The 24,207-nt window shown below is 42.0% G+C and overlaps 1 protein-coding gene across 3 annotated transcripts; it reads right to left on the reverse strand.

Annotated features, from left to right (window-relative positions):
• Nucleotides 1–232: 232 nt before the first annotated feature.
• akirin2 (akirin 2) lies at nt 233–20,332 on the reverse strand. 3 transcript variants are annotated; one of them, XR_013497756.1, is made up of 5 exons: nt 19,763–20,289; nt 13,981–14,124; nt 4,853–5,005; nt 2,672–2,890; nt 233–1,679 (listed from the first exon to the last, which is right to left on the reverse strand). XR_013497756.1 is itself a non-coding variant. In XM_078212480.1 (5 exons), the coding sequence occupies exons 1-5, from the start codon at nt 19,935–19,937 to the stop codon at nt 1,669–1,671; spliced, it is 555 nt and encodes a 184-aa protein (XP_078068606.1). In that variant the 5' UTR covers nt 19,938–20,332; the 3' UTR covers nt 233–1,668. The 3 variants fall into 3 exon arrangements, 2 of the variants coding, with proteins under 2 accessions (XP_078068606.1, XP_078068605.1); XM_078212480.1 differs by having other exon boundaries at nt 2,819–2,890; nt 19,763–20,332; XM_078212479.1 differs by having other exon boundaries at nt 2,672–2,756; nt 19,763–20,312.
• Between the last annotated feature and the right edge of the window lie 3,875 nt (nt 20,333–24,207).

A 24,207-nucleotide genomic window follows, 5' to 3' on the forward strand; every position in this document is an offset into this window, starting at 1 on the left:
ATGTAAGCCTTACTTGTGACTAAAACAACTTTTAAAACTTTCAGGAAACTCAATTGTGTTCACAAATCACACGCCAAACTTGCATACCAGAAATGTTGAAATGACAGTTAAATTTAGCTAAGTCAGTTATATCCCACTTGTCAGGAATGTTGCATCACAAGGTACTAGAAGATGAGGGGCTCTGTAATCCAGTTCACCATATTCTTAACATTTTAAACAGTAGTCCTTACAATTGGATGTAAACTTTTTTTTATTGTCAACTAAATTCCATTACACTACAAAGAACAGTAAAATAATGGTACATCAAAATGCAGAAATAAACTTTGAAAGACTGCTAGAATAAATAAAATTTACTATTCCTCAAAAAAAATTACTATGAAGCTTCAGTTACCCCTTCCAATTCCCTCTTTTTTTTTTTTAACCCCCTCAGAAAAAAAACTCCCTTCTGAGCCCTTCATTTTAACAGGCAAGACCACAGCTACATGCAGGCAATATCTCATACCCTATGGTAATTAACCTCATAATTCAACATTCAAACTGACTTTTTGCCTGCAGAAGTGTTGTAGTGCACAATGAGCCTTTGCAAACTTTTGCCCTCCAGCTATTTGAATCATAGGCCTGCAATCATTGAAGACATTGCTACTGCTCACTGCATATTCACAGTGAACATGCTTCCGAGAGAGCAGCTACAGTTTTCTTGGATGTTTAATGGTTAACTGGACCTAGTTTTTTTTGTCATTTTCAAAATTCACTTGAATCACCACAGTAATAAACTTATTAGAAATGAAGAATCTCAGGTTTAAAAAAGCCAAATTGGTATCCAAATGTTTTTTTGGAAAGCAACATTCTGATTGAATAACACATCTACTAGTAACATAGGCAATCCACATTGGAAACAAGGTCAAACTGCAGGCACTTGGCTGTCAGGAAAACATATCAAGCTGCTGCAACTCATCGAGTTCAATGGTTTGGATTCTTCAGAACACTTATGACTAAATTGAATTATGCTTCACTAATCAGTTTAAATGAAAGTACTAAATCACATTAAAACAAGGAAGCTACATTTCACCTTGTTCACCTGCGGATTGGATAGCAAACCTCAATATTGTCACTATGAATTGGTTCTAAAAACCAGGCAACAAAAAGCCTCCACAAATCCAGCTCGAGAAAATTTAAGAACACTTACACAGGTAATAGTAATAAAAAGTAGATTGATGGTTTCCCCTCTTCTGCCTTTTGTAGCCAGAAGTCAAAGTTTGCAAAAAAGGCCCATTACCAAAACCATATTGGACTGATTCTTCTCCTAAAAGTCTGACACTTAAGATACAATGCTGAAATTATATGCGAAGGGCAAATTCTGGAATACCAGCATTGCTCCTTTAAAGTCATTAAAATTAAAGGACAAAGCTTTTCAGATTTTAACAATACAGCAAAATTTTAACAGGGAGCCACTGGTATATAAGTACAGGTAGCAAAGGTCCAATTAGGTGATGACACATCAGGGAGCACTCCAATAAACATATGCTGCAGAAAAGTGGTTGCCACTGACAAGCTGGAAACACCCTGTGCTCACAGGTGGTTAATATGGCACTGCTACAAGTCTCAGAGAAACAGCCAACTTGCAGTGTTCAAAAGGATAAAGGGCACTCCGCAGAAACATGGGATAATTCAAGATACATCTGTGAATAAGAAAAAAAAATGTTAACTTCAGGCTGGATTCAAGATAAAGTTTCAAATTAATATTCCTTTCTATTTTACAGTAAAGACAAAAGTTTGTCTTTTTTGAACAGAAAAGACAAACAATTGGAACTTACTCTCCAACTATCATTGAACAACACTGAACACACTACAAGGAACTGACTTATCCTCAGGACTTAAGTTAGAAATGGCAAATTTTCAGCCACCATCAGAAAACAAGGTTAACTAATTCAGTTTACTCTTAAGGTTTGGAACAAATTGACTGCACAGCCTTTGAATTACACCATAGCTGCCGAAGCAACCAAACTTCAGCAAACTGCTGCAAAATAAATGAGATGTCACTAATGTCTACAGCTGACAAAATGGTGGTATCCTGTGGCGAAGTACAAATACAATTTAACAGTCACCTATATGAGCATGAGCCAACACCATCCATTTTATTCTGGCTGGGTTTGCTGCATGCATGTACAAATGGCAAAGAGAATGTTATTAATGCTGCAATCATGATTTTTGAACCATGCTTGAACTACTGTTAGCTCATTTCCAGTTCATCCCATTGGGTAAAATGAAACCAAGGGATACAACTAGCAATTCAGCAACAAACTGACCATACAAAGACAATGTTGATAAAGCTCAAACATTCAAAAGCTGCTTGCCACCCTGTTGTAATATAAAGCAGCAAATTCCACAAGACCAAAAGCTCCAATCTACTGTACAGAATCTATATTCCTACAATATAAAACAGCATCAGATTTGCTCTGAATGTGATCCTAGAACACTGAAAAGCTCAAAACATTTTCAAATTGGATTTTCTTTTTTCCAATAACTGCAAAAGCAGTTTCTGTTGGCAAGGCACATTATTACAATCAAAAACATGCAATGCTACAGTGTGGCAGAATGTGGGTTCAGCCTTGCTTTTCAGAGACATGCACTTTTCCTCTGGGAAAAGAAAATAAATTAGAAGGCGAGTCACCTCAGGCCACATTCAAGGCAACTAGCTGCTGTTGCTGCGAGACTGGAAGATCTTGTCCTCTCAGTCAAGGATGTGGCACACAAGCCTAAAATGGAGATACACAGTTTGAGGATTAGAGCATTTGAAAAACAGCTGGTAAATACATACAGCTCGCAGGTTGTTCTCCATATCGTCGCATTATCTGGTCGTGCGTGAACTTCACAAAAGTATCATATTGTTCTGAAAAACATTCAGATCAAACCAACTTCATTAAAACTATTCAAAAGACTTAACCTTCAATGAAAGACTTTAGATACTAGAGAGGGCAGTGGTCTAATGGACTAGCAGTAGAGACCCAGGGGACTCTGGTTCAAATGCCACCATGGCAGATGTTGAGACCCGAATTCAATAAAAAAGAAAATCTGAAATTTAAAAAATCCAAAGATTCAAACATGGCCACAAAACCATTGCCGATCATAAAAACCCATCACTAATGTCCTTTAGGGGAAGGAAACCTGCCATCCTCTCCTGATCTGGCATACATGCGACTCCAGACCCATAGCAATGTGGTTGACTCTTAATGAGGACAATTGAGGATGGGCAACAAATGCTACCCTAGCCCACTCCTATAAATGAAAAAATACTACCATGTGATAAATAAAAATTTGACATGGCAGTTTTGTCCATAATTTGTGAGCTTGCACTGGCAAGATTTGGCAATTTTTTCCCCATCAACTCTGCAACCTGTCCCTAACAGATGAATGAAATGAATACTATGATTGAAAATCTCCCACCTGGAAAAACATGGGTGAATTAACATTTTGGAATGAAACAATGCCTCCTGCTTCCAGTCAAGGTTCAAGTCAGAAAACCACAACAATCAAGCATGACATATTGCCAAAAGGGTTTAAAAATGTATTCAGGACTGCTGAGCACTTCTACTTCTCTTCCCCCAATTCCAGCTCCCAAATATTGCATCCACCCATGAAATAAAGAAAACTTAGTTCATTTCCCTTTCTCCCATGCATACTATCCCACAAGTCCTGAAGCAGAAATCACTGGATAACACCAATGTCCATAGCCCTCAAAAAAGCAGTAAGCCAGGATTGCCAAATGCAGATAAACTATGGGACCAAGGCAGCCACAGGTGTAAATACATGTTTTTGAAGAAACATTAGTGAGTACAAGGAACCATTCTGATTACCACAAACCTCTTCAGTGACTGCACCTGACCAAAAAAAAAAATCAACGATGCAGCACATCTACTTCCTTTTGGTGAACTTTAATGGGAGGACTCAAACTTTTGCTGCAGCCCAACTACTGCGGCAGCATATATTCAATTTAAAAAGGTAAGAAAGTTATAGCAAAGGCAATTGTCAATACATTTTACAGCCACAATGACAAGCGATCAAAGCCTGAGATAAGTTATAGCTTCAGCAACAGGATTGTAAACTAAAATGAACTGGCTTTAACATTGAACGAGTTCTATTTAAATATTTGACTCCCACAACGCCAGCTACCATTGTTTTGGCTTTAGGCAGAGCACTTCAGTGCCATGAAATCAACCATGCAATAGATTCCACACCAGTCGGAGCCAAAACTACAAGAGACCATTTCTACTTATAGCAATTCTACTTTTCCATCAAACACTAAACAACGCACGAGAGATTTCAAAATGAGATCCACAAACTATTGCTCAATGGCATAATATTTGTTACTGTATGCAACTAAAATATTTTTCAACACTTCTGATTAGCCCAGAGTTGAGCTGAGCTGGTCTAGAAAGTTGGACTTTGGTGTTTGAGTGCACTAACATTTTAAAGTGCATGTTTCTTTGTTGGATGTTGCGTACAAAGGAAATTAGTTAGTTGGAAAACAACTTACGATCTGGACCAGAAAAAGTGAAACTGACTCTAGGCAGAGATTGATCATTAGTAGTTTCCTTTTTACTTTGAGGTACTGGAGAGTAAATAAAGACCTTTTTATTCCATAGCTCCAATCACAACTGTGAATATTTACCTTAAATCAAAACAATTATTTCAACAAGCCATGTTATTTCTGTTCAGCTTTCCCTATCATGCAGCTCAATAATGAGACTGCTGCACTCCATTCATGGGTTAATTCAGCACTTGTCCTTGTACTACCTCATTTATGATATTCCACTCCACAAAATGCTAAGTCCCCACTAAGGCACAAATTTACCTGCCAGCTTTGAATCCAATATTTCTTCATATTCTTCACGGATCTTTTCTTCTCTCTCTTTAATCAGGCGTTCACAGATTAGTCCAACTTGCCTCAAAGTGAACAATGGCTGGTCTTTTTTCGACTGTGGTGACAATGATCCAGATGAAGTGCCTGGGATTTAAAGAAACAGCAAAAATAATAGCCTTGTAATTTGAACTTTTAAAAATAAAATGTTGGAAATATACTAAGTCAGTAAGCATCTAAAAGACTGAGCATTTCAGATGGAACATACTCCCTGAACTCTTTTCTGCATCTATTATCTTTCTACATTGCTCCTGTTGACCAAATTTTACCTTTCACACACTATATTATTCTAAAGCAACAAGGCTCAACCCAGGAGGGTTGTGGCAGATTACAGGAACGGGGAGGGAGGCAGCCATGGAAGGGTTTAAAAACAAGGATGCGAATTTTGAAATCAAGGTTCAAGAGGTCTAAAGATAATAAATTCTTAAAGCTGCTGCAGAACATCCCTGAATGAATGCCTGGGTGTGTAGTGGAAACTGCCACATGGTCCCAGAGTTCACAGTAATCAGTCCAGTGTTGTCAGCAAGACTGCAGCTAACCTCAGCTGTTATGACACTACATCAATATTTATAGAGTGCGATAGATGCTTAACAGGAACATTACTAAAAGCAAGTATGACGCTGAGCCACAAGGAGGTATTTGGTCAGATACCCAAAGATTTGGTCAAAAAGATAGGTTTTAAAAAGTTTTAAAAGGAGGAAAGCCAAGTGAAAAAGGTGAAGATGTGTAGGGAGGAATTTCCTAAACAACTGAAGGCACAGTCACAATGGTGGTTGGGAATGCACAAGAGGCCAGAATTAGAGGAATGTGGATATCTCAAGAGGGTTGTGGGAGATTACAGGAACAGAGGGGGAGGAGGCGGCCATGGAAGGGTTTAAAAACAAGGATGTAAATTTTGAAATCAAGATATTGCTCGACTTGGAGCAAAAGCAGGTCAACAAGCACAGGGCAGTGATATGCAACAGAACCTGGTGCAAATTAAGACACAGGCAGAGTTTGGAAGTCTATAGAGGGGTAAAATGTGGGTGATCAGCCAGGTGTACATGGGAAGAATCAAGTCTAGAGGTGACAAAGACATGAATGAGGGTATCAGCAGATAAATTCAGACAGGGCAAGGCAGAAAAAGCCAGTCCGAGAGATGACAAATAGGTCAGAAACTCATCTCAGTACAGAATGTAATATCAAGGTTGTTAACTAATCTTAATGTTGTCAGAGAGGGATAGACAGCAAAGGAATAGAGGTGAAAGGGGATTGAAAACAATGGGAGCAGTTCGGGAACAGTGACCACAATTCAGTAAGCTTTCAGGTACTGATGGATAAAGATAAGTGTAGTCCTCAAGTTAAGGTGCTAAATTGGGGGAAGGCTAATTACAACAATATTAGACAGGAACTGAAGAATGTAGATTGGGGGCAGATGTTTGAGGGCAAATCAACATCTGGCATGTGGGAGGCTTTCAAGTGCAAGTTGATATGGATTCAGGACCGGCACATTCCTGTAAGGATGAAGGATAAGTATGGGAAGTTTGGGAACCTTGGATAACGAGAGATATTAAGAGTTTAGTCAAAGAGAAAAAAGGAAGCATTTGTCATGGCTAGGAGGTTGGGAACACACGAAGCAAGTGTGGAATACAAGGAAAGTAGAAAGAAACTTAACCAAGGAGTAAAGAGGGCTAAAAGGGGTCACGAAAAACCATTGGCCAGCTGGATTAAGGAAAATCCCGAGGCTTTTTATGCATATATGGAGAGCAAGAGGGTAGCCAGGGGAAATGGGCAAGGTATTAAACGAATACTTTGTGTCAGTATTCACCAAAGACAAGGACTTGGTGGATGAAGAATCTAGGAAAGGGCGTGTAGATAGTTTGAGTCATGTCAAAATCAAAAAGGTGATGGTATTGGGGTTCTTGAGAAACATTAAGGTAGACAAGTCCCCAGGGCCTGATGGGATAGACCCCAAATACTGCAAGAGGCAAGGGAGGAAATTGCGGGGGCCTTGAGAAATCTTTGTATCCTCACTGGCTACAGGGGAGGTCCCAGAGGATTGGAGAATAGCCAATGTTGTTCCTTTGTTTAAGAAGAGTAGCAAGAATAATCCAGGTAATTACAGGCCGGTGAGCCTTACGTCAGTGGTAGGGAAATTATTGGACAGGATTTACTCCCACTTGGAAATAAGTGGACGTATTAGCGAGAGGCAACATGGTTTTGTGAAGGGGAGGTCATGCCTCACTAACTTGATCAGGTTTTTCGAAGAAGTGATGAAGATGATTGATGAGGGTAGGGCAGTGGATGTTGTCCACATAGACTTCAGTAAGGCCTTTTTCAAGGTCCCTCATGGCAGACTGGTGCAGAAGGTGAAGTCGCATGGGATCAGAGGTGAGCTGGCAAGGTGGATACAGAACTGGCTCGGTCAAAGAAGACAGAGGGTAGCAGTGGAAGGGTGTATTTCTGAATGGAGGGCTGTGACAAGTGGCGTTCCTCAGGGATCAGTGCAGGGACCTTTGCGGTTTGTAATATATATATTATATATAAACGATTTGGAGGAAAATGTAACTGGTTTGATTAGCAAGTTTGCAGACGACACAAAGGTTGGTGGATTTACGGATAGCGATGAGGACCATCAGAGGATACAGCAGGATATAGATAGGTTGGAGGCTTGGGCGGAGAGATGGCAGATGGAGTTTAATCCAGACAATTGTGAGGTAATGCATTTTGGAAGGTCTAATACAGATAGGAAATATACAGTAAATGGCAGAACCCTTAAGAGTATTGATAGGCAGAGGGACCTGGGTATCCAGGCACACAGGTCACTGAAAGTGGCAATGCAGGTGGAGAAGGTAGTCAAGAAGGCATACAGCACACTTGCCTTCATCGGCCAGAGCACTGAGTTTAAAAATTGACATGTCGAAACTTTATAGAACCTTAGTTAGGCTGCACTTGGAATATAGTGTTCAACTCTGGTCGGCACACTATCAAAAGGATGTGGAGACTTTTGGAGAGGGTACAGAAAAGATTTACCAGGATGTTGCCTAGTATGGAGGGCATTAGCTATGAGGAGAGGTTGGAGAAATTTGATTTGTTCTCACTGGAACGACGGAGGTTGAGGGGCGACCTGATAGAAGTCTACAAGATTATGAGAGCATGGACAGAGTGGATAGTCAGGAGCTTTTTCCCCAGGGTGGAAGAGTCAATTACTCAGGGTCATGGGTTTAAGGTTTAAAGGTGATGTACAAGGCAACTTTTTTTTTTAAAACAGAGGGTGGTGGATGTCTATAACTCACTGCCAGGGAAGGTGGTGGAAGCAGATATGATAGTGAGTTTAAGGGGCATCTGGGCAAATTCATGAATAGGTTGGGAATACAGGGATATGGTCCCAGAAGGGCAAGGGGTTTTAGTTCAGTCGGACAGCATGGTCGGTGCAGGCTTGGAGGGCTGAACAGCCTGTTCCTGTGCTGCAATTTTCTTTGTTCTTTGTCTTCTCAATATTTAATTGGTGGAAATTTCTGCTCATCCAGTTCTGGGCATCCATTAAGTTCGTGCCTAGAAAGGACCTCCAAGTGGTTTTGTTCCCAAATTTTTTGTTTAAAGGGTAGCAACCAAGTGAGCTGCTTTATCCTGGATGGTGTCGAGCTTCTTGTGCTGTGTGGCGAGTGTGCCACTGTGCCTTGTAGATATTGGACAGGCTTGAGAGTCAGGTGGTTACTTTGCAGGATTCCTATCCTTTGACCTGCTCTGGTAGCCACAGCTTTTATATGGCCTGTCCAGTTCAGCATCTGGTCAATGGTAACCACCAGGATGTCGATATTGGGGGGGGGGGGGGGGGGTTCAGTGATGGTAATGCCATTTTATGTCAGATGGTTAGATTCACTTTTGCTTGGCACTTGTGGCATGAATATTACTGGATATTGTCCAGGTCATGTTGCACATGGACACAGGCTGCTTCGGTGTTAGAGGAGTCACAAATGAAAATAAATTCCTCCTACTCAGTGTTTGAGGCTCTTCATTCTGAAACAATGTGCCCCTAGTTCTAGTTTCCCCCCACAAGAGAAAATATCCTCTCAGCATCCACCCTGCTAAGTCCCTTCAGGATCTTGTATGTTTCAAGATGATCATTTCTCAGTCTTCTAAATCAGAGCACCTAGACCCAAACTTTCCTCTGAAGACAACCTTCTCTACAATTATACCACCTCCCCACCACCCCCTAAATAGGGTGACCAAAAACTCTGCATAGTACCGCAGGTGTGGTCTCACCAACGTCGAGTTGTAGCAAGACTTCCCTACTTTAATGCTCCATCTCCCTTGCAATAAAGGTCATCATTTCATTTACCTTAATTTGCTGTAACCGTATCCTTTTTGGAAATCCAAATATACCATATCCACTGCCTCCTCTATCTATCCTGCATGTTACATCCTCAAAGAACTCTAATGTGTTAAACACAATTACCCTTTCACAAAATCGTGTTGACTCTCAGATTGCATTATAATTTCCCATATGCCCTGCTACGCCTTCCTAATTTTCCCAATGATAGGTGCTAGGCTAACCAACCTATAACTTATTTTGTCTCCATCCGATCTTGAATAGGGGCTTTACAAATGTGGTTTTTCAATCACTAGGACCTTTCCAGAAGAGAACTTTACAAGATTGCTACCTCCGTAACCTACTTTTTAAAAAATACCCTAGGATGTATAGTTAATAGCAGGATCCTGAACAGCATAGTACAGAGAAATCTTGGGGTTCAAGTCCATACTTCCCTGCAAGTGGCCACACAAGTAGATAGTGTGGTAAAGAAGGCACATGGCATGCTTGCCTTTATTGGTCAGGGAATTGAGTACAAGAGTCAGGATGTCATGTTGTAGCTTTACAAAACTTTGGTTAGGTTGCACTTGAGTATTGCATTCAATTCTCATTGCCACATTATAGGAAGGATGTGGAGGCTTTGGAGAGGGTGCAGAAGAGGTTTACCAGGATGCTGCCTGCAATAGAGGGCATGAGCTTTAAGGAGAGGCTGGACAACTCAGCTTTTTTTTTTCTGGAGCAGTTGAGGTTGGGGGGAGACCTGATAGAAGTCTATAAAATGAAAGGCATTGATAGGGTTGACAGTCAGAATCTGTGTCCCCAGAGTTGAAATGCCTAATACTATGGGGCATACACTTGAGGTGAGGGGGAAGGTCAAAGGAGATGTGAGGGGCAAGTTTTTTTTGGGGGTGTTTAGATAAGCATATGAATATGCAAGGATTATAGACAATCTGGATCAAGGGCAGGCAGAAGGGATTGGCTTAATTTACTGTCATGTTCCGCACAACATCGTGGGCCGAAGGGCCTGTTCCTGTGGTGTACTGCCCTACAATGCAGGCCACCTGTCCAGGAAACCTATCAGCCTTTAGTCTCATTTGTCTTCCAAGCACTTTTCCCTCGAGCAATAGCGATTCTCAAATTTCATCCTCCGTTTACACCGCTCATTTTTCTATTCTTTTAATGCCTTGCCTCCTATCACGAAGACAAATGCAAAACACTTTTTCAAAGTCTCTGCCATCTTTGTTTCCCATTAATTTCCTAGTCTCATCTTCCAACGGACCAAAGTTTGCTTTGGCAATACTGCCAGAAGCTCTTATTGTCTGCTTTTATATTTTGTACTAGTTTACTCTCATATTAGTCATCTTCTGCTGATTCTAAAGTTTACCCCATTTTCTGGCCTACCAATAATCTTTGCAACATTTTATGTTTTCTTTCAATTTGATACCATCCTTAACTTCCTTAGTTAATTATGAATACTTCATCCTTAAGAATTCTCAGTGGAATATGTCCTTAAATGTCTGCCACTGATCAATCTTACTTTTTAAACCTATTTTCCGTTTAACTTATTTTCCCAGTCAACTGTAGAAAACTGGCTTCAAACCTCTTATTTCCTTTATTTAAATTTAAAATGAGTGTTTCAGAACCAAATTTCTCACCCTTATTCTGAATGCAAAATTCTGTCATGTTAAAATTGCTCTCGTCTAGAAGATCCTTTACTATTAGATCAATTAATCTCGTCTCATTACACATTACCAGGTCCAAAATAACCTGTTCGCTGATAGAACAATATCTTCTGGAACCTAACTATTCTAAATAAACTCATCCTCTTGGCTACCTTTGGACAAATCAAATTGGCAATCTTGAAGATGATTAAAAATTGCTCAAGATTATTGCAGCACCTTTTGTTAGACGCCCCCATTATTTCTTATTTATATCCTGTCCTACAGTGCTGCTACTATTAGTGAGTCTACGGATTACTCCCACTAGTGATTATTTTCCTTGTGATTGCTCATCTCCACCCAAATTGATTATATTAGTGTCAAAACACAAGCAGAGTTTTCAAAGCAAATTGTTGGATGTAGATTGGTCTGAAGCCTATTCAGAGATGGAAGCTATTAATAAAAATATTGTGTTTCTCAACTTTATAGTTAGAGTAACCAGGAGCAGAAAAGTCTCAAGAATTGCATAACCATAATAATGTTAACAGTACGGCAGAGGTGTGCCCTCTTGACTTGTTTCAATTTGTGCCATCAATTCAAGCATCATTTGTAACAACAAGCCTTGAATTCTGTATTTTTTTTAACCACTTTCACTACAAGAGCCCATTTGCTGGTTCACTGTTTGTACGCTCTGCCGTTCCTAACATATTCTGGTTATAATTACCTAATTAAATGTGGGTTTCCTCCGGGTGCTCCGGTTTCCTCCCACAGTCCAAAGATGTGCGGGTTAGGTTGATTGGCCAGGTTAAAATTGCCCCTTAGAGTCCTGGGATGTGTAGGTTAGAGGGATTAGCGGGTAAATATGTGAGGGTAGGGCCTGGGTGGGATTGTGGTCGGTGCAGACTCGATGGGCCGAATGGCCTCCTTCTGCACTGTAGGGTTTCTATGATTCTATGATTGCTACCTTGCACCATTGCCTTGTTCTCTCATTAATATTCTAAATCTTTCCTTGTGAATCTTTCCCTCACTATTTATATTAAATCCTCTACATCCATAGTTATTTGATTCACAAGGACACCTGATCAGAACGCACTTTAACAGCCATCTTAACCAAACAGCATCTGGTATTAGAGGCCCATGAATCAATGTCCATTTTTCCCTTACCAACCTGTGAGCAACATCTTAAACTCTAATCTTATTTCCTCATGACAGGTAATAATCCAGGGCTATTACCTTTTTGGTTCTACTTTTAAAATATAACCCCTAGCTGTTATTACTCCTTTAACAGAAGCTTAGACCTATATTGTTGGTACCTACACAAATGACGACTGGCACCTTCCTCACCCATTCCAAGTTCTTTGCCAACCTTGAATAGGTCCTTAGCTCTGGCATCAGACAAGCAGCAAGCCATCAGAACACATGCTCTTGGCTGCAGAGAATAATATTTATTTCCCCTAACTACACTGTCCCCCTACTGTCAATACACTCGTTTTACTCCCCAAATTTGAATGGCCCTGTATCACAATGCTGTGGTCAGTTTTCTCATCCTCCCTGTAGTCCTTGTGCACAGGCTACAAGAACCATGTGCCTGTCAGGCAAGGAAGGGTCAAAAGGGTCCACTAATGCTACATTCGGAATCCTCAGTTACACCCTTCTGTCCCTGACCATGGATCAAATTGCAAGTACTTAACCCCGAGGTGACTGCCTCTTGGAACAAAGCATCCAAGTAATTTTCTCCTTCCATGATGCATTGCAGCTTTCAAAACTCAGACTTTAGCAAATCAACCCAGCAGTCCAAGTTCACTGGGCTGCAGATATTTACAGCAAAGGTAGTTGCTGGATCATACTGGTGGCCATCAGATCTCACATGCTGCAACTTGCTCTGCATGTTTATATTTTATGTAATTAATTAGAAATCACTCATTGGTTGTCTTCACATATATTCCATAGTTTAAGTAAAACTATAAAATCAATAGAGCACTTGCATCTCCCTGGTTCTAGTTTCAACTACCACCCCAGTCTAGAGAAAGGAAAACATAAATCACACCAATCACCTAACCAACACTTAATTGTTGCTGTCTCACTCCTCTCAGGCTGCTCCTTGCCTTGTAAAAGATCAGCACCTCCTCCCCGCCCTGCCCCCCAAAAACTCTCATTAATATCATAGAAATCATAGAAACCCTACAGTGCAGAAACAGGCCATTCGACCCATCGAGTCTGCACCGACCACAATCCCACCCAGGCCCTACCCCCATATCCCTACATATTTACCCACTAATCCCTCTAACCTACGCATCTCAGGACACTAAGGGGCAATTTTAACATGGCTAATCAACCTAACCCGCACATCTTTGGACTTACACTACATTGTTCTGCACACACATTACCTTAGATCATTAGAATGTTTGTGTAGTCTTTGAAGTTCTCCTGAACTAATACAGCAGCTGTGCTGTCCAATTACTTGTCATTTGCCAAGGGAAATCTTCCCCAACGTCATTCATAGCTGCCACATCAACAGAAGGCCAAGTGGCTACTACATCAGACGTTACACAAGTTCAAAGGGAACAAAAAAATTCTGTTCATTAAACCTCCTCTCATCGATACTGCTCTGTTAGGTGCTCTCCTTTATGTAACAATATCCCTTTTCCATGAAATCAGTTGCAATATTAAATTTTACACATCTTAATCATCAAGTTATATTTAAACAAAATAACAATTACTTGGATATTTATAATAACTACTACTACAAACTCTTTAGTTGTGGTGCAAATTATCAGGTAGAAAAGACTTCAGGTTCCAAAATCTACTTCTGCTCATAATAAACCAAGACAATTAAATAAAAAACTTTTAAGGCATATAAAGTTGTGAAGCAGTAATTCTTACACAAAGGGACCCGTTCCAAGGTTACTGTTGTGCAATACAACAAGCCTTCATGTCCATCGTGGAATTGGTCAATGGACAGTCACAGTGCCATGCATCTTGACCTCCCTGTTTAAATCCAGGAATCATTTCAAAAATGTTTTAGCTGCTGCAGCAGCATGCAAATCACAACTGGTTTTATAGATAATTGTTAACAAAGGAATCTGGATTTCCACAACAAAGGCTGACATTACCTTGTAAAGCTGGTCCATTTAAAATTGGAATATGAGATTGTGTATCACTTGAACAACTTCCGTCTGTTTGATGCAGGTAGCTTTCTAAATGCCTCCTTTTCTGAATGCGTTTGTACTCTTGTTTTATGTTGTACAGAATTTGTTCTGAAAAAAAGGAAAACAAAAAAATTTACAACTGAGAACCACTTTAAAATCTGTAATGTGCGCATCTCCAGAGGTTCAGCTCATCTTCCCCAAAAACAATTATGTGGCAGTACCACAAATTTAATTGTGCAATTAAATTTCTCAAAAGTGCAAAATCAGACAATATACATAGTTTGGTTGAGAAAAAAATAGAAACAGGAAAAAATGGAAAATCTTACAAGATGGAGTTGTGGTTGTATTAGTAATTGATGTAATCAGCAAAATTACAATGCCCTGATGCCTTTGCAAATTCACCCTCCAGTTGGAAAATGTGCCCCAGAGATGTGACTGAATGCAATTGATACTAGATAATCACAATCATATTTATCTTCCTTACACTAAGTATTGTATTAAATAAAGGACATGATCGAATTTGCTATAACCCAGTGATTTTTCTGGAAATTTTGTAATAAAGTTGAAGCTACTGAATTCAAAAGCTGTTTTAATGAAAACATTTGGGGCAATGGAAATAAAGATATATGACCAGGTTTTGCATTCACACCACCACTGCAGACAACTATCTATATTTAAAAAAAGGGCTCTGCTATTATCTGCATTGTGCTTGGGCAGACCAAAGCCTTGGAAATAGGGCAAATTTCAAATACAGACAATAATCTAGTGATTCTGGGAGAACAAAAGAGACATTAAGACATAGTTTTAAGACAGAATTGAGGGTTACAAAGTTCCTCAAACCATTCTGTCAAAATCAAGAGGTACTGCTTTATTCAGTAGAGAATGGATTTAGATTTGCAAGGGATTCCTTACATTAGCAACCCGAGACTCTGAAGAGAAAATAAAGTACTCAGGGTTCTTGTCCATTACAAAGTGCAGTTCTGTGAATGAGGATCAGCCTAGTCTATTATGTTCTCTATTCGGAGCCATCCACAAACTCTGCTTAAACTCTAAATTAAGAATGGTCACTCGGGCATGGCTCTGAAAGACATCCACTGTCTGTAGCACAAGTCAATATTAGAATAAATGACAACTTTAACAAGCAATTTGGAAATTTTTAAATGGTGCACACAATTGAATTCCATCCACTATTCAAAATTGTCAGAGCCATGGAAAATGCAAACTGACCACAAAGTAAAACTGCATGGTTAGTTAGTTGCCACCCCACCTGTATAACAATGTCAACATTTAAACATTGCAAGTTAAGGTAAGATATGCTAGCCAAATAGTTTTTTTATTAAACACTTTCCTTTCATATTACATTTTAGCCCTTCCCCATCCAGGACCATGACCAATCCATTCATAGGGCTCAAGACATGCAAGAATGGATAACTTGCTTTGCTCTGCTTTCAAATAGTACCTCTCCTCCACACAAAACCTTCTCAAAGTTAAGCTGACATCAGCAGCTCACCCAATGGAGAAAGGCACACTATTGATAAACCAGATGTAAATTAAGGTTGAATGATCTGTGCAGATTTAGTGTGTCAGAGCTTAAAAACAAAATCTTGAGGCTAGGTGGAGCCCAATTGGAAATAAAGTGAAATTAAATGTAGTGTTTCCAAAACCTCCAACCACAAAGCTTTGGCTAATTTGGTACCTTAAGCAATCATCTCGCAACAGATATATCTTTAAAATTCCCAATCAACTTCAAATCAAGATCAAACTCAAACTTTTTTCAAACCAAGACATTCAAGAACAGCTGGGTGAAAAATGAGTGCGCAACCATTTGCTGCAACATTCCCAAAAATTAAGAGGAACAGCATTTTAAAATGACATGATTGTCACTGGCAGCTTCCTGTAATGCAAGAAATAAGTATAATCAGCAAATTGCAAAATTCTCCGAGGAGTTGCTGTAATATACCTTAATCATATTTTAAAATTTGTTATACCAAAGATATTGCATCCCATAGAATCATAGTGAAGAGGCCCTTCGGTCCATCAAGTCCACACCGACACATTAGAAACACCTGAACTCTCACCTAATCCCATCTGCCAGCACTTGGCCCATAGTCCTGAATGATGTGCCAAGTGTTCATCCAGATACTTTTTGTTTTAAAAAGAGAAGCGAGGCAACCTGCCTATACCACCCTCCCAGGCAGCACATTCCAGACCGTCACCACCTTCTGGGTAAAAATGTTTTTCCTCACATCCCCCCTAAGCCTCCTGCCCCTGAACCTATGTTCTCTTTTAACTGACCCTTCTACGAGGGTGAATAGTTGCTCCTCATCCACTCTATCCATGCCTCTCAATCTTGCACACTTTGATCAGGTCGCCCCTTCAGTCTGCTCTGCTCCAATGAAAATGACCCAAGCCTATCCAACCTCTTTCTTAACTTAAATGGTCCATCCCATGCAGCATCCTGGTAAATCTCCTCTGCACCCCCTCCAGAGCAATCACATCCTTCCGATAATCTGGCAACCAGGACTGCGTGCAGTACTCTAGCTGTGGCCTCACCAATGTTCTATGCAACTGCAACATGGCTTCCCTGTTTTTGTAATCTATGCCCCGATTGATAAAGGTAAGTGTCCCATATGCCCTTTTCAACACCCTAACATGTCCTTCCGCTTTCAGATCTGTGGACAAATGGACAAACACATCAAGGTCCCTTTGTTTCACAGAACATCCAGGTGTGCTACCATTCATTGAATACTTCCTTGTCAAATTACTCCTTCCAAAGTATACCACCTCACACTTCTCAGGGTTAAATTCCATCTGCCACTTATCTGCCCATTTGACCATTCCGTCTATATCTTGTAGCCTAAGACACACTGCCTCACTGTTAACCATCTTCCAATCTTTGTGTCATCCGCAAACTTACTAATCCTACCCCCCACACATAGTCAATGTCATTTATATAAATGACAAATGATAGGGGGCCCAACAGATCCTGTGGAGCACCACTGGACACTGGCTTCCAGTCACTAAAGCAGTCTTGTGTCATCGCTTTCCTACAACTGAGCCAATTTTGAATCCACTTTATCAAATTACCCTGTAGCCCATGTGAATTTATCTTCTGTACAAGTCTCCCATGTGAGACCTTGTCAAAGGCTTTGCTGAAATCCATATAAACTACATCGACTGCACTATCCTTGTCTACACACCTGGTCACCTCAAAAAAGTCAATCAAATTTGTTGGGAATGACCTCCCTCTGATGAAGCTATGCTGATCATCCCTGATCAAGCTTTGCCTCCCCAAATGGAGATAGATGCTCTCCTTCAGAAGTTTCTCTAATAGTTTTCCTATCTCTGACGTGAGACTCACTGATCTGTAGTCCGTTGGTTTATTTCTACAACCCTTCCATTCCATGAATGAAAGAATAATAAAAAATGGGGTGCTACAATCTTTCATTTGTGGCCTAGACTATGACACCAACTCAGCTCAAAGCTATGAGAATCTGTGGGCTAATGGGGTTGAGTAATCAGCATCTAGGACTTCTCTATATGCAGGAAAATCTTCAAACTTTAACTGAAATCATATCGATCAGTTTGTAAAATAAAGATTTGTAACTTGATGCAAATGAAGTGGACCTGACGCGCACACAGGAGCAGAATGGAGTTCTGTTTTTAAGTTTAAAGTTTATTTATTAGTGTCATAAGTAGGCTTACATTAGCACTGCAATGAAATTACTCACTGAAAATCCCCTAGTCACCACACTCCAGCACCGGTTCGGGTACAGAGGGAGAATTTAGCATGGCCAATGCACCTAACCAGCATGTCTTTTGGACTGTGGGAGAAAACCCACGCAGACACGGGGAGAATGTGCAGACTCAGCACAGACAGTGACCCAAGCCAGGAAATGAACCCAGGTCCCTGGTGCTGTGAGGCAGCAGTTTTAACCACTGTGCCACCATGTCACCCATCTAACCTATATCCCAATCCAAGAGCACTGATCCTTGTTCTGCAATGAGCACTTTCTGCTATCTTACTTTTATGCAACTATCAGCACCCTCTTTAGTCTACCATTCACACTCCCATTGTCTTGTGTTCCATGACATCATTGTCAAATCTCACCTGAGCTCCCACCTATCTGACCTTCTATTTGCTCTACGCCCTCACATTTCCCCCAATAGCTGAAGAGTCATACGTACTTGAAACATTAACTGTTTCTCGTTCCACAGATGCTGCCAGAATTGAGTTTTTCCAGCATTTTCTTATTTTATTTTTGATGCAAGAGTGCTTGATCACAAAAGATATGAAACAACATTTCATTTTTTCCAAAACCAACATTTCACTTTATAACACAACTTTCTTCAGATTTAGAAATTTATACTGTGATTTACAGAAGGTTCATTTTCACTAGTGCAGAGAACCTTGCAACCTATTTGTCCCCATGGCAATCTCAGGCCTAACCAGGAGGGTGAGACAGGCTAGGTACATAAATCAATCCTCAACTTTAAAAAAATAGCACAATCACCTCCGGCCTTTGTCTATACTGAGCCACAAATGAAATGATGAGTAGAACTAAAAATTTACAGATTAACAGTTTTAACAGGGAAGTGTCCAAACATATTTCACATTAGGATTTCAACAGTAATGGTTTAACAAAGTTACTGAAAGGGAACCATGCTGCACCAGAATATGGCTCACTGGAAAGCTTTACTACAATAAAGCAATCTCTTACCAATACAGAATGTAGTCTTACCTGTGGATTCAGACAAATCTAGCACACTACCTCTTCTGGAAAGTAAGTCCAGATCTTGTACAATATGGATCTGATTTTACACAGCAAATGACTAGATAGCCGACTCAAGTTGCAGAATATACCCTCAAAGCATACATTCCAGGTAAAAAAAGCCACACAAACTTGAGGCATCATGTCTCTTGAGATAAAGGGTCACAAAGTTAAATAAAACTCGTTTTAAATAATACTCAGGCAGGGAAAAAATGCACACCAGCAAGAAGTGTTTTCACAACAGTTGCCAGGTCAAATGGTGAGAATTATTTGCAGGCTGTCAGAGATCTTTTCTGTTCATCTCACTGAGAATGCAGTTGCCCCTCCCCTAATCTCAGGCATAGATCATGATGTAAATCAGATTTTTAAAACCACCCAACAACTGCGCAGAAACCCATGTCCCACTGCATTGACATCAAAACAGTACCATTCTTCAATCATGTCTAGGGGGAGGGGAGACGAGGGAGAAAAATAGGGGATAATAAAGTGGACAATGATTGATATGATATATGAACCAAGGAGGTGGTGAGGGGGAGGGTGAAGAGGCAAAAGGGGGGCAGTGGGGTAGGGGAAGAGGCAAAAGGGGCAAGGGGAGTGGTGGAAGAGGTCAAAGGGGCAGGTGGGGTGGTGGAAGAGGCAAAAGGGGCAAAAAAAGCAGGTGGGGTGAAGAGGCCAAAGGGGCAAGGGGGGTGGGGTGGGGTGGGGTGGGGGAAGAGGCCAAAGGGGCAAGGGGGGGTGGGGTGGGGGAAGAGGCCAAAGGGGCAAAAAAAAAGGTGGGGGTGAAGAGGCCAAAGGGGCAAAGGGGTGGGACAGAGAAGGGGAGACGGATAAGTGGTTATAAATTGAAACTGTGTTGAGAGAAACACCCCCAGCCTTAACCCAAGGATCTGGGCGAGCTCCAGGCGCCGCCCTGTCAGTCAGTGAGTCGGAGCCGGGCCGCCGGCCTCTCCCCCTCCCCCCGGGCACTGACTGACCTGTGGTGAGGCGGGGGGTGACCTCCCGGAAGGGAGACGGCTCCATCTTCAGGTATTTCTGCGGGGAGGTGGCCGAGCTGAGGGGGGTGCAGCGCCTCCTCTTCGGGGACTGGGACGAGGGTCCGAGCAGCGGGTCGAAATCGATAGTCCTTTTGAGAGTGGCTCCGCAGGCCATGGCGTCTCGGTGTGGGCCGGCTGAAGGTGGGGGGGAAATGGGGGGGGGTGATGAGCGGCTTGCAGAGACCCCGCGGCTTCTCTTGACGGCGGACGACCCTGGCGGCTGAAGAAAAGCCGGCTTTATTTTTCAACCCTGAGCCGGGATGTGTTGGCCCCTTCGCTCCAATATCCACCCGGGGTGACAGCGCCACTCGCCACGATAATTGTACGGCACCGACCGAGTCCCTGGCAAGCAGCAGCGGAGCGGATGGCGATGGATTGTATCTCTCCCCTCCGCTACCCTCACTCTCCCTCTGTCTCCGGCCTCACACCGTGATGGCGGCCACAATAAACAACGCCAGCCTCGCTCTGGTCGCCCTATTACGCAGCTGCGGCCCCGCCCACCCGGGCCGCACTGCCGGCCGGGAGTTGTAGTCCCCCTTGCCGCCGCTCAGCCGGCTGTAGGCCCGGGGGGCGACTACAAATCCCGGCGTGCACAGCGGCGAGAGAGCCTCCCAGCTGTTGCATTTAAATCCCCCCATTGGTAAATTCAAGCAGTAACAAGCTGTGTCCTCTGATCAATGAGAACACTCACAACAGCTATTGGTGTAGCCTACGAGGAAATCCCACAAGTGTCCTTTTAAAAAAATAAGGAAGTGGTATTTCTGTTCTCCATGACGTGCTGGAGAAATGTTAAGAAATTGTGCTTCCCTTCTCTGGATTATATTAAATTGCAAATTAGTTTTACTTTAGAAACTCTCACAGAAGGAGAATTAAGATTTTTTTTAACAGTGATAACTGGGGGAGGGGGGTGGAGTTAGTTTTTAAATACTCAACAAGTAAAAAAAAAACAAGTTTAGTATATGCATACATGGGAATGTCTTCATTTTTATGGGATATATATTAAAAAACTGACCTATATAGAGCCTACACACCATGAGAGTGAGAGTTTATAGGTAAAGGCAAAATACTGTGGATGCTGGAATCTGAATCAAAAACAAAAAATGCTAGAAAATCTCAGCTGGTCTGACAGCATCTGTGGAGAGAGAACGAACGTTGTCTGGTTTCAAGAAGAAATTAGATATAAAACTCTTGGGGCTAAAGGGATATGGGAGGCAGGGAGGATCAGGATATTGAATTCAATGATCAACCATGATCAAGATCAATGGTGGAGCAGGTTCGAAGGGCCAAATGGCCTACTCCTGCTTCTAGTTTCTATTGTAAGAAGTCTCACAACACCAGGTTAAAGTCCAACAGGTTTATTTGGTAGCACAAGCTTTTGAAGCACTGCTCCTTTATCAGGTGAGTGGCGAGTTGGGTTCACAAACAGGGCATATATAGACGCAAACTCAACTGCAAGATAATGGTTGGAATGTGAGTCTTAACTTAATCAAGTCTTTACAGGTACAGACAATGCAAGTGGAGAGAGGGTTAAGCACAGGTTAAAGAGGTGTGAATTGTCTCAAGCCAGGCCAGTTAGTGAGATTTTGCAAACCCAGGGGGTTACAGGTAGTGTGACATGCACCCAAAATTCCAGTTGAAGCCGTCCTCATGTGGGGAACTTGGCTATCGGTTTCTGCTCAGCAATTCTGCGTTGTTGTATGGCTTGAAGGCCGCTTTGGAGAATGCTTACCCGAAGATCGGAGGCTGAACGGTTCTACATAATAGAGCCTATCTTTCTCAGAGCTGGTCATTCTGACTGGATGTGGAGTCCGGCGTTGGACTGGGGTAAACACAATAAGAAGTCTCACAACACGCAGGTTAAAGTCCAACAGGTTTATTTGGTAGCACAAGCCAGTAGCTTTCGGAGCGCTGCCCCTTCATCAGATGAGTGGGAGAACAGGTGAGTGAGAACTCCCACTTATTTGATGAAGGGGCAGCGCTCCGAAAGCTAGTGGCTTGTGCTACCAAATAAACCTGTTGGACTTTAACCTGGTGTTGTGAGACTTCTTACCATTCTGACTGGAAATATTGGCTCTATTCTCCCTTCACAGATGCTGTCAGACCTGCTGAGATTTTTGAGAGTTTATAGGTATTTTGCTAAGTATCAAAGCATTTAAGACCATTTTTCAGAGAAGGTGGGGGTTGGTTAATTTCCACCCCGCGATACTAAATTTTCAATGTTAATCATCACTTGAATCAACAACTAAAATTTATACAGCAACTTTAACATAGGCTCACGGTACTTCAAGGTACTCAAAAGGTGCCAGATCCACAAAGCAGATATTCGGAGCTTGGTCAAAAAAGTGGATTTTAAGTATGATCTTAAAGGAAGAGAGGCAGATGGGTTAGGAAAGGGAGTCCAGACCATGTGGTGTAGGCAGCAGAAGGCTCAAACATCAAGGATGGGAAGAAAAATGCGTAAGGGCTGAAAGCAATGGACAGGTCGGGGGACCGATTGAACAGGAGATAGGAAGGAATTAAACATGAGAATTTGGGCAAACACAATTTGGTGCAGGATAGGATACAGGGATATGCTAATGTTTACGGGAGGTAGAGTCATAGAATCTCTACAGTGCAGAAGAGGCCTACACCAATTCTCTGACAGAGTATTTTAACTCAGGCCCTCTTCTCCGTCCTATCCCCGTAATCCCGCACATTTCCCATGGCTAATCCATCTAACCTACACAGGAGCTGCTTGGCAATGGAAACCTGCTCTACAACCTTATATTGATCTGTCAATTTCTTACACATTTGGTTCCAGGTGATCCATAGAATCATAGAATCCTACAATGCAGAAGGGGGTAATTTGGCCCAGCGGGTCTGCACCAAATCTCTCATAGAGCATTTTACCCAGTCCCCACCCCTGTAATCCCATGTATTTACCCCGCTAATCCCCCTACCTACACATCTTGGGACACTAATGGGCAATCAACCTAACCTGCGTATCTTTTGACACAGTAAGTAGTCTCACAACACCAGGTTAAAGTCCAATTATTTGGTAGCACGAGCTATCGGAGTGCTGCTCCTTCATCAGGTGAGTGAAGAGTTCAGTTCACAAACAGGGCATATATAGACACAAACTCAATTACAAGATAATGGTTAGAATGCGAGTTTTTAACTGGTAATCAAGTCTTTACAGATGCAGACAGTGTGAATGGAGAGAGGGTTAAGCACAGGTTAAGAGGTGTGAATTGTCTCCAGCCAGACAGTTAGTGAGATTTTCAAACCCAGGCAAGTATTGGGGGTTATTAGTGTGACATGAACCCAAGATCCCGGTTGAGGCCGTCTTCATGTGTGCGGAACTTGGCTATCAGTTTCTGCTCAGCGATTCTGTGTTGTCGCGTGTTGTGAAGGTGGCCTTGGAGAACGCTTACCTGAAAATCAGAGGCTGAATGCCCTTGACTGCTGAAGTGCTCCCCAACAGGAAGGGAAAACTCCTGCCTGTCGGTTGTTAAGCGGTGTAAATTCATCCGTTGTCATGGCGTTTGCATGGTCTCGCCAATGTACTATGTCCCTGGACATCCTTTCCTGCAGCGTTATCAGGTAGACACTGTTGGCCGAGTCACAAGAGTATGTACCCTGTACCTGGTGGATGCTGTTCTCACGTGAGATGATGGCATCTGTGTCGATGATCCAGCATGTCTTGCAGAGGTTGCTGTGGCAGGGTTGTGTGGTGTCGTGGTCACTGTTCTCCTGAAGGCTGGGTAGTTTGCTGCGTACAATGGTCTGTTTGAGTTTGCGCGTTTGTTTGAAGGCAAATAGTGGATGTGTGGGGATGGCCTTGGCGAGATGTTCATCTTCATCGATGACATGTTGAAGGCTCCGGAGAAGATGTCGTAGCTTCTCCGCTCTGGGGAAGTACTGGGCGACGAAGGGTACTCTGTCCGCTGTGTCCCGTGTTTGTCTTCTGAGGAGGACTGTGTGGTTTTTCACTGTGGCACATCGGAACTATCGATCGATGAGTTGAACGCCATATCCTCTTCTTACAAGGGTGTCTTTCAGCGTCTATAGGTGTCTGTTGCAATCCTCCTCATCATGGCAGATGGAATATAACGTTAGCAAATGGGAGGTTATCCACTTTGGAAGAAATAATAGTAAATTGGAATATTATTTAAATGGAGAAAAATTACATCGTGCGACTGTGCAGAGGGACCTGGGGGTCCTTGTGCACGAATCGCAAAAACTCAGTCTGCAGGTGCAGCAGGTGATCAAGAAGGCGAATGGAATGTTGGCCTTTATCGCGAGGGGGATAGAATATAAAAGCAGGGAGGTCTTGCTGCAACTGTACAAGGCACTGGTGAGGCCGCAACTGGAGTACTGTGTGCAGTTTTGGTCCCCTTATTTAC

The sequence above is a fragment of the Mustelus asterias genome, chromosome 5, assembly GCF_964213995.1.
Source record: "Mustelus asterias chromosome 5, sMusAst1.hap1.1, whole genome shotgun sequence".
NCBI classification, from domain to species: Eukaryota; Metazoa; Chordata; class Chondrichthyes; order Carcharhiniformes; family Triakidae; genus Mustelus; species Mustelus asterias.

Coding starts and splice junctions, on each gene's coding strand:
- akirin2 (XM_078212479.1), bottom strand. CDS start 19,937: ATGGCCTGCGGAGCCACTCTCAAAAGGACTATCGATTTCGACCCGCTG. Junction 5,006..13,980: donor AAATGGACCAGCTTTACAAG/GTAATGTCAGCC, acceptor TTTAAATCCCAG/GCACTTCATCTGGATCATTG. Junction 1,680..2,671: donor TGCCTTGAATGTGGCCTGAG/GTGACTCGCCTT, acceptor TCTTATTCACAG/ATGTATCTTGAATTATCCCA.